We start from the raw sequence: 11,255 nt of genomic DNA on the forward strand, positions 1-11,255 counted from the left end.
GGAGAAAGAGATGTACGCGTTTGGTGTTAAAAGCTGTCGCTGTGTAAAACAAGCCCTTAAATAGCCTTTCCCAGAGAAAAAAAAAGAGTGGATGAATTTAAGTGTAGTTATAAGTTTGTTCCCACTTGACCTATTTCTAGTAATAATACCTAATACTATGTAGTCTGGTGCTAAAGTGCTTTTGCGGACGGCAGAACCCAAACTCTTTGGAGGAGGAGGGAACCAGGGAAAGGGAAGGGCTCTGCTCCGCTGCAGTCTCTTCCTTGCAGGGGTAATTCCTGCAACTCATTTCTGGGCACAAAGCCCCAGGATTTCCACCCTCGTGGCACAGCAGAGGAGAACGGAGATCACGGCCCGTGACCTGACCGTTCTCCCTCCGGCACAGCCACTTCCAGCTCATTCCCGATGCCCACTGCCATCGGCCGGCCCCGCTTCCGGCCCGTCCGACCGCACCAGCCCATGGCCACCTGGCCAAAGTCCCGCAAGGCGCAGCGCGACAAGGACAAAAACCTCACCGGCACGGCCAGCTCAGCACCAGCCGCAGCAGCCTTTCACTTGTGACTCCAAAAGACCCCTATGCTGGTGACACAAGCCACCACCTGCTCATACCCGGCAATTTTCAAGTCAAGCCACGTAAAATCACAACCGAGCAGACTAGCCACGAGCCTGTTGTCAGCTCCTCTCTCTCCTTGCGGCCCTGTAAGGCAGAGTGAGCTCACTTCCCCCCTGGCTCCGTGCCTGCTCTTCAGCTAACCGCATCAAGCGCTAAGGCACTGGGAACAAGAACAGCGTGTGCTTATCGGTCCCCAGTGGTGCCTCAAAAGGTCCCTCCTGGGGCTTGTGCGGGGACTTGCAGGTGGTGCTGGACACAAACGCCTTCACCCTTCGTTTCATCCGCCTCCCATCTCCACCGCAGCATCGGCCCTCGCGGAGCCGTTTGCTTCGCAGACCCTCTCCCACAGCGACGAGGTGCCGACTCTGTAGGGACACGGTTGGGAAAGCTGGGGACAAGGACACGTTTGAGCCTGTGGTTCACAGCTGAGCACCCCAGGGAGACATCGCAGGCTGTCAGAATATCTAGACTTCAGTCTGCAAAGAGGTGGAGAAGTCGCAGCCTCCAGCTTTCAGGCTCGGAGATTCGCCACTACTGCGCTCCTTGGCACAGAGGTCAAGGCCTGGGCACTGTGGATGGTGACCACGGCCTCAGGGAGCCTCTGATGGGAATCACATCTCTCTCCTCCCTCGCACTTACACACGCAGGGTTAAGCCTACACAGCAGTTTAGAAAGAAAAGAGTCAAAAAGCATCATTTCATTTCCCTAAGGCAACCGTGTTATTAAAACAAGAGATCAAGAATCAATCCCTTTTTCTGTGCCCTATTTGTAACAGCAATGGCAAAGCAAGTGTCCCATCTTCCAGCTGAATGCTCCGGCCACCCCTCACTTTCAGCACAAGAGGAGAGAGACAGATTTTATTTCTCCCTAGCCCCAAGGAAGCCATGGCAAGAGATGGAAACAAACACCTGGAAGGACTCCGAGCAGTGCAGGCCATGGTTTGGGGGGAAGCACAGAGAGCACCTCCCCAGTGGCAACGGCAGCTCCCAGGGGACAGCAGATTCCTCCCGCACAGATGAAATGGGGACTTGAGATACCTGTCACCAGGTAGAGGTGTAGGCATCAAAGCTGATAAACCCCGAGCATCTAAAATGACTGCAAGTGAAGGTCATTACCGACCCAAGTGGAACAGCAATGGTCAACGAGGAGGCACATCTGTGCTTGCAAGGACCAGCAAAGCGGGGGACTGAGGCGAGCCATTCAGCACAGCCACTGCTGCACCGCTGCCTTCGTTCCAGCAGCACTGCGACCATCAAAGATCGGGTGGTGAGAGATTTTAGTGTCTCCTAGTGTAAAATGTCTTCTTGTTTTTCTCTTGCTTTCATCTTCCAGGCAGAAATAAAGAAAAGATGAAGAAACTGCGCAGTGCAGGTACCATATGAAATGAAAAGTAGAATAGGAAACGAAGACAATAGTTATCTTGAAAATCTGGTACAATATAGAACAGCGGAGACCTGAGGAAATCTGACTTACGGAAAATTGCTGATTACCAGACCTGTGTTCTGCAGGAGGGAAAAAACCAACCAACCAACCCACCCCCCAAAAAACAACCCCAAACAGAAAAACCCACCAAAACACCCCACAAAAAACGAGACTCACATTGAAACAGGGCACACAAAGACCCTCGGTATGTGCAATGAGCTAGGCCAACCTCACCACACATCCGACCCTCCCGGCGTGCCTGGTCACAGCAGGGATTACAAGAGGACAAAGTGGGATTCATTACGGCACAGCCAAGGAAAAGCAAGCAGACATCCACCTTAAGGGAAGGCTCCTCCCGTTCTGCCCTTCCCATCCTGTCAGCCTTAGCGAGACCACAGGACCTGCCAGGGTCTAAGCTCACTTTGTCTTCACATAAAACCAAAAGAAAGCAGATGGCACGATGTCTGCATCCTATCTGCCCACGCTATTTACAGATTATTTAGCCTTTCTGTGCTTGGTTTTCTTAACAAAACAAATAGAACTACTTGTAGCTATGATTTCTTTTCACGTTAAAACAAGAACTGTTCAATGAGCACAGGATGTTGTGGCAAGCCCTATACACGCGAAACTGATACCTGAGGAACAGCCAGTCCTCAAAGCTGTGCACGTGCCAGGTTTTCCGTTTCAGCAAATACGGACATCATCAAACCACGTACCTGAACAGAGGATACCCTGTCTTAACAAGGGAGCTCACCAGTGGCTAAAGACCCACTTCATGCTGAAATACAGAGAGCAGTTGTTACAAAAGAGCTGCTGGAAAGCAACGCGTCCACGCACTTCTGTTTCCCCTGGAGTTAACTCACCTCCCTCCCCACTGTTGACTCGTAAACCACAGCTGTGCATTATTAAACTGCTAAAAGGAAGAAAAGCAAAAGCCCCACTCCTGCTCTTCCTCCGACACCAGTGCAGCCCAGCGCAGTGGAATCACCCTTCGACTTACAGTGGTGTGTGTGAGACCAGAACCAAGGCCTTTGTGGCACAGAAACAAATTTAGCACAGAAAGCTGAAGAAAAAGTGTTTGCTTTTGTAGCAGGGTGTGAGGGGCTTGCCTTTCAAGACACACATTATTGGAAGCAAGGTTTTCCTGTCAAATGACTGCCAACAAGAACTAGGAAATGCAGTTTTGAGATTGCACCATCAGCTTAAAAGTGAGAGGATGAAGGTGTCAATAGGGCTTCCTTCCTAGAAACTAGGAAAGAAAAACTAGATCTAAGTTTTGGCAGACATAAGTACACCAAACCCACACACAATACAAAGATAATGCAGTGAAGAAAGCATGAAACTCCCTCGATCAGAAGCTCTGCTGCTTTGAATAGACGGAGGCACAGAATTCAGGGTTTCTTTGGAGTCACACCGCTGGGATTTCAGGAGCACCATACCTGGAGCCTGAGTTACACCACAGAAAGCATAGCTGCCTTCCTTACGCTGCACTTCGGGCTTACAAGGTTGAAGTAATTCTTTGAGCCGACAAAGCTGACAGGAGAACAGGCCACAGACAACAGGGGCAGACACAGGGACCCGTTCTGACACCAACTGACCTACAGTCACGTCTGCAGCTGCTCCGTACAGGCCGATAGCTGGTGACAGGGGGGTGCCGACAGGCAGACAGATGATGCCCCGAAGCTGCAAGCTCTGCCCATCCTCCTGCTGCATGACAGCCTCTCTGTCAACAAAAAGGATTTGCTCCGACTCCTTTCGCTGGACAGGAAAGGACCCACTCACCCAGAGCAAATAAGACAAAGTCCAGGATCATCATTCCAAAATGATAACTATATATATATGGACTCAATGATCTTAAAAGTCTTTTCCAACCTAAATGATTCTATGATTTAACTGCAACAAAACTTGTTCCGAAGCCTGTTTGCCCAGTCAATTCAAAGCATGTTCAGAAATGAGAGCAGCATCAGAGACCACTGCCTACGTCAGGCAAGGATTCAGTAGGTACGCAGCAACAGCTTGAGTTTAGTGTTTCTCAACGGCACGTGACAAAGGGACTGCCCAAAGCCTAGCAAGACCAGTGCTGATGAGAAACCCCTGGTCCTGCTCCCCTGGGCTGCCAAGGCACCCACCCGCTGGCCCCCAGCACGTCCCTCTGCCAGTCACCCCAGAACCGAGGTTCCTGGGCCAGGTTCTGACCCGTCCCCCATCTTCCCCAGCACCCCGGCCCATGCAGCCAGACTCGCCCCAGCCGCCTTCACCAGCTCCATAAGGAATCTCGCCCCACCTTACCTGGGTGAACTGTGACCCAGTGAACTGCCAAAGCTCTACTGAAAGCTAAGTGATGACCAAGTTCTTCAGCAAGTTTCAAGATAAGCTTTAATTATTCTAAAGGAGAAAAAAAGCCAACCCAGAATACAGCATTTACATTCAATCAGTCTCCTACGTAAGTTTAAATATTCGTGTGGCACACATTTTCATAGCCAAGTGGTTCCTCTTGGCGGACACCACACTAAAACATCAGACCGGGCGTAGTCACTGCCCAGCTATGAACGTAAGTACTAAAGTCGATGGAACTATTTCCATCTCAAATATTCTCATGCTGCCGTGGGTTCAGCACGGTAACATTTCTTACTAGTTTCAGAAGAGCAAGACATAGTCAAAATCTGTCCTAAAGCATCTTGGAAAGGACAACCTGACATCTTCCAAATGACTATCTGACATCTTCCAAATAAGTGGAATTTTAAAAGCAATTCCCCTGTCTTCTCATATGGATTGGTAAAATCACAGACCGTATTTAGGTTCCTGAGCATTTACTTAAGGTGTCCACATTCATCACCTTTGTTCTACTCGATGACACTGTGGCAGGACACAACTAGAACTGCTTTGGATCCAGCCAGCATAGGTTTTACCTGTGAAGAGGCTCGTGAGCACAGGTGATCTTGCGGGGTACTCTGGCAATCCCTACAACGGTGTTTTCACAAAGGCTGGCTCCTCCTCAGAAAATTCTGCTGAAATCTGGTTTTGGGAAGCTGCTTTCTCTGAGTACTTTTTCCCTGGTAAACACTTGCCAGTCCGAGGTAAAGCTTTTAGCTTCTCTGTCTTCTGGTGATTGGTTTTCACAAATCTTAGCAGGTTAACGATAGCAGCTGGTGTAATTCCAGGGATTCGGCTGACTGCACCAATCTGCATGTGGAAACAGGAGTAAGTTAACCCCGAACAAACGTACACACTGGAGCTAGGGAGAAATGAGATCCAAACCTGTGGGTATTCCTTTCCCTGATTCTTCTCACCCCCCATGTCCCTTGGCAAGACACAGAAAGGATTTCATTGCTGCTCAGCCTTGCTGTGGCCTGATATCTTACCGTCTGGGGACGGTTAGAGTCCAGTTTCTCCCGCACCTCCGCTGAGAGCGATGCGTCAATGGCAAAGTAATCTAGGTCCTCTGGTAGTCGGAGGGCTTCATCACGACGCACTTCTTCTATTTCCTGCTGTTGACTGACTACACACCACTCGTAGGCAGCTGTGATGGAAGAGCAGGGAAACAAGATGACCAGATATAGACGTTCATGTGAAACAGGTCACTTGCCCGAATTCTTGGGAGCAGAATGAGCAATTCCACTGAGACAGTCAAAAGCTCCTAAGGAAGCTTCCAGGCTCATGGACTAAAGAGCCTAATTCACATCATTTCTTTGGAAGAAGTCATACTCCAATTTGTTACAGGAATTAAGATACACCAGTTGGCTTTTCTTCTCATCCTAGGAAAGGGCGGGCTATTTGACAAAGCAGTAGGGAGGAAAAACCCGGGAGTAAACATGAATAATTGATCTCTCCCCACAAAGAGAAACACAGGTGCTTGCACAGGGTAAAATGTGCATGCCCTGGTAACAGTGCTTCATTTCACGAAGCAGCAACACGAAACACACTGGGATGAACGGACTGGCCCTCCCCTTACCGAACAAAACATACGCAGAACCCACTAAGAGACAGTAACTCTTGTACTCTACCTTCTATTTTCAGTCTCTCTGACAGTTCTCTCCATTGAGCAAGCTTTGCCAGGGGATCTGGGACAGCCCTTGCCAGAACCTCCATGTTGGCCTCCGGATATTGCAGGATGTCAAAGGCACTGTGCAGAACAAGAGTATGTTCTTATGGTAGGAAGGAGCCACTTGCAGGTTTACAGCTGTTCCCAGCCTGAGCTTGTAAAGATCTCGGCATAAGCCAGAACAAGTGCAGAGCCAAGCTCACCTCCCTGCTATGTCCTCTCAGCACACAGAAGAGCTGTTGAACTCTTAAAGAGGGGCTCTTTAAGAAAAATGGATGGCAAGATAGAGGGGACAAGGTAAAGGCACCAAGGGGAACCTTTCGCACAGACTGAGTCAGCCAGGTCTCAGTTACCGATTTAAAACTAAAATAAGGTGAGATAAAGGATGAGTAAGGGAGGCAAGGGCTTTTGTGTACAAGAACAGCTACCATCCAACACCAGCCTGAAATCAATCACTGCTTTATCAAGCTTTCAGCAAAGCTGCAACCCGCTGCAAAACCATCACCACTGGGTGACACTCTCAGTAAGGACAGCAAGCACTGACTGGGTCAGTGGGCTACCCCCTTGCTTTGGGAGCCTGTGTCAGCACCAGGAAATGTGGCATAGTAAAAATGCCAACATCACACTTATTCGATATGCAAACATCAGATGTCTGTTCACTGAAGGTGATAAAGCTGTAATTTTGGAGTACTGACGGCTTCAGGAAGGCTGGACAAACACTGTGAAACCACTAGCCAGATGTGCGAAAGCAAGCATAGGTCAGACCAGAAAGCTTCAGCTGTAACCTTTACCTGACAGGCGACCTTCGACTGCTACTGATGGGAACTTCTGGTATTAACTGGGACCATTTGGATATGCTGAACTGAAGGGATTTTAGTATTGCAATTCCATCCTCTAAAGCAGCTTTCATCTTAACTGCTCGTTCGTACCGCTGCTGTGACACACACCCAGCTTCTTCAAAACCTGCAGACAGACGGCGTATGAGACAAAAGTCTACAACCAGGCAGGGCTGCTCACTGCAAGAACCACCGTAATAAAACACCTCTGTGGGTGAGCCTGGCATCGGCATTGTCAGGCCGGAGGGACATGCGGAACTCCACGCGGCTGGTGAACATCCGGTACGGCTCACTGGTGCCCAGAGTGGTAAGGTCATCGATAAGGACACCGATGTAGCCTTCAGTGCGACTGACAATGAAAGGGGGCTTGCCATGAACCCGCAGGCAAGCATTGATCCCAGCAATCACACCCTAGGCAGATAGAAAACAAAACAAAAACCATTTATCAGTCTCTTTGTGGCTAAAATATCAGCACATCTGCCTCCAAAGACTCTTAAGACAAACCGTACCCTGGAAAATGCTGTGTTAGAAAAATGTCTGTGCTAGTAACCTACGCAGTTTCTTTCTTGTGAGCGTCTGAAGGGCTTCTTGGCCCCTGCTGACATGACTAGAGACAATTCCCACATGTTTTCAATTACACCCACTGCAGCCTCCACGCTGAAACATTTGACAGTGCTTCCAACTACTTCTGTTACTGCAATCTCAGTAATGGCAACCATAGATACCAAAAGTAAAAATACCTGGGCAAGTCTGGAATCAGGGTGAGCAATAAAAGTAGGAACACCTCATTAGCATGAGATGGGCCTAGCAAGACTGTGTATCAAAGACAAAAGCCAAGGCAGTATCCTTTTCTGAGTGCTGAGTACACACGATCAGATTCACCTACCTGAGCTGCAGCTTCTTCATAGCCTGTAGTTCCATTTATCTGGCCTGCAAAGAAGAGGCGCTGAACAAGACGGGACTCGAGAGAAGCAGTCAGTTGACGAGGATCTAAAAAATCGTATTGCACCCCGTAGCCTAAGACAAACAAGAAGACAGATCTTATGGGAGGGATTTTGAAGGTCCCTATTTATCAGCAAAGGCAATCTGTGGCACAGAATGACTTAGGTTATCAACTTTTATTTATGATTTAAAAAACAACCGAGGGAAAATCCCTGCATCCAAGAATTAATTTTGTTTCCTATTTCCTTTGTTTTGCTATGCTTTAAACAAAATCTGTTTTTTATTAACTGGTAACCAATATGACAAATAGATTAAAAACTATTCACCCCCCTCACCTGGCTGTAACACCTTGGCTTTCTCCAAGCCTGGGGTGGATTTGATCACCTGCTCCTGGAGCTCAGGTGGCAGGGTCATCGACATGCCTTGGGGATAAATGACATTGGACTCCAAGCCTTCCGGCTCCAGCCACACCTGATGTTCTCGGTTTGGGAAGCGCAGAACCTTTGATTCGAGAGAGGGACAGTATCTGCAAGAGTAAATAGAGAAAAAGTAACCTTTCAGAAGCAAAGCGGGAGATGCCCACAGTTTCAGACAGACGGTCAGCTTGTGCCATTGAGAGCCTTGCATGACGCCACATACTCACCGTGGGCCCCTTGTTGTCTCCCGGATGTGGCTGTTCAGGTGGAGGTTATCATGGATAATTTGCTGGGCTTTCAGGGTAGTGCGAGTCAGGTAACAGGACAGCTGATCTTCCGGCTGAAAGAGGTCAAAGCTCACTTTAAGTTAATCCAGTCACAATGCTGTATTCTGACTGAACAACTCCGTTTGAGGATCTCCAAGGGCTCTTCCATGACAATTGGCTCCCACCTCCTGGAGATATGGGCAGTGCTGTCATACCCACTGCACAGACAGAACACGAGAGCTTCAGCAACACGCCCAAAAGCAGACCAAGAACAGAACTTTGGAGTCCGGAATTCGAGTTCTATTCTACACACGGTATTCCTAATTACCGGATGGATATTCCTATTAAAGCAACACATTGTATCACAGCGTTCAAATGAACCACAGACATGCAAACCTCTGAAGTTAAGAGGAAGAAGTGCTGACCCTGCAGCTAACAGCCAATTAAAGAGTCTGGTGAAGAAAAAAAGAGAAATCTCTCAAATCCCTGCAATTAACACGGAAAAGTCAAGTTTTGGAAAAAAAACACCATGGAAAGTACTTCACTGATTTTTCTCAAGACAAGTCAATAGTCTCACATTCAAAATAGTAATAATGTTGCACCTCAACTCCTTAAAATCTTTCCTACATGTACCAAGGACTTGAACGGATATTACTTTCACCCTGTCACAATAATAATAGGTTATTGCAATTCCTATATGCTCTGGGGCAAATTAACTCCTGATACTTCATTCTGTGCTGTTTAACTACATTATGCAAGAACGCCATCCAATTTCCAAGACCTGCTTTGAAAAATTGAGTTTCTTCTGCTTTTAACTTATTGTTAACATGCCACCTCTGAGCGCTGTGGATAACTCCATCCTTTCTCTTTCCTAGTCAGCACTATTAATGATCTCCAATTTCAACATTTTAATCCTATTCTAGAGCTGGGGTAACAAGCAAGACATCGTAAATCTCCGCAATACAGGTCTAATACTGGAAGTATTTTGTAAACTAGCCATGTAACCAGCACTTGGAGAATACTACTAATAACGTATTTTGCTCAATTATGACTCTAAAATTAAAGGAAGTTTGGTTCTCAAGTTGAGAAGCGAGAGGAAAAAGGTACTTGCTTTCAAAAGAAAACAAGCAATTTCTCCCGTTGCCCTGAGAGTCCTCAGAAACATAACACCCCCAGAATGAATACAGCCCAGCTCCCTTTCCCAGCCATCAACTCCCTGGCTGATTCCAAGCATGACATTCCCAGAACCACTCCCCATCTGGCTCTATGTGCATCTGATGTGTGCTATCCCACCTTGATCCACACAGCCTCGCTGAGGAAGCTGAACGGCACCGGAGGATTGTCAGCTGCACGTTCCTCCAGACCACTGAAGTCAATCGTATCTTTGGCGAGTCGGGGCGGCGTCCCAGTCTTCAGCCTGCCCACAGCAAATCCCAGTTTCTCCAGCGTCTGAGCCAGTCCAATGGCTGGCTGGTCCCCTAGCCGCCCAGCCGGGTGCATCTCCAGTCCGATGAGGACCATACCCCTCAGAAACGTACCGGTGGTCAGGATAACACTCCCAGCATGTATGGTGCTCCCATCCCCTGAAACAGCAAGTTTTCAGAGATGCATGTGTTTTAGTATCAACAAACCCCCGGTATTCCGGTGTTTCTGTCTAAAACCCGACTAACAGTGTTCACTGAGGGTTTATCCACCTTTTATTATTCAACAAAATTAGCATTTCAATAATAAAAGCAATAATAGTAACAGCTGCGATAAGCAGCATGTAGTTATTGCTATATTTTTCTTATTCCTAAGCATGTTACCCCTCACATGCAAAACCCACACCTGGGAAAAAAATCCTATCCAGGCCTCTATGTTGGAAAGTTTGTTTCCTAGAACAGCAAGGGGTAACAAAGCATGAGTCTGCTAGCAACAGGACACCACTGCCCCGTGACGTTGTCCGCAGCACAGGCCACTTACCAAATAAAAACCTCAAAACACACTATGGAATTCAGTGTCACTAGCCTGAAGAAAATTAAACTTATGTAACCTCCCAATATCCCATCAATTCAGGTATGTTTTTCATTGTATTACACGAATAAACCTAGTTTAGCTCACACTCGGCCTAAATCACCTCTATCGGCTAATTCAGCTTTCCCACTGATGAATCGGAGCTGTTTACCCCAAAGGGTGCTCTCAGTGCAGAGTAACTGAAGGTGCTCGCGGAGTTATTAGCACATACCCAGAACGACGCCTGTGACTTGGCATTTCCCGGGATGGTCTGGTTCTGGTTCTCTCAACAGAAGATCCTCCACAGATGCCTCATGAACTGTCAACAGTGGTGTGTTAAGGATTTCTTTCTGTCATGAAAGGAGTCACTGCAAAAATCTAGGAAGTTATGGGACGCATGGGCAGTCCCAAACCCCGCTGATTTCCAAAACATCTATCACCCTCCTCGCTTTTCCGTTCTTACCAGGTCACCTGATCTATCAAGTAGAACTTTTCATTCACAGACAGAGTTTAAGCTCAAAAGAAACTATTTGGCCATGAAGCCTGACCACTAAAACACTAGAGAATTTTTTAAACTATGTTGAGCTGGAACAACTTACACTACATTAAAGTAGCAAACAGAAAGGTGTGTAGGTCTGATAAGAAAATATTAAAAAAAACCCAAAACACATTCCCCTCATCCTCTGTAGTTTATCCTAATACTTCAGGTTTAAGTAATTCATTCTA

At 47.5% G+C, this 11,255-nt stretch overlaps 1 protein-coding gene across 1 annotated transcript; it reads right to left on the bottom strand.

Moving 5' to 3' along the window:
* Positions 1–765: 765 nt before the first annotated feature.
* MTO1 (mitochondrial tRNA translation optimization 1) lies at positions 766–10,879 on the bottom strand (the record flags this gene model as incomplete). The annotated part of the gene is made up of 13 exons (XM_009700177.1): positions 766–1,001; positions 3,475–3,568; positions 3,638–3,758; positions 5,001–5,218; positions 5,398–5,555; positions 6,040–6,158; positions 6,869–7,040; positions 7,120–7,324; positions 7,800–7,930; positions 8,191–8,381; positions 8,499–8,611; positions 9,831–10,120; positions 10,762–10,879. Coding segments are annotated over 13 exons (2,166 nt in total), but the record flags the coding sequence as incomplete, so codon positions are not given.
* Between the last annotated feature and the right edge of the window lie 376 nt (positions 10,880–11,255).

This window comes from Cariama cristata, unplaced genomic scaffold (assembly GCF_000690535.1).
Source record: "Cariama cristata isolate BGI_N322 unplaced genomic scaffold, ASM69053v1 scaffold38065, whole genome shotgun sequence".
In the NCBI taxonomy this organism is placed as follows: Eukaryota; Metazoa; Chordata; class Aves; order Cariamiformes; family Cariamidae; genus Cariama; species Cariama cristata.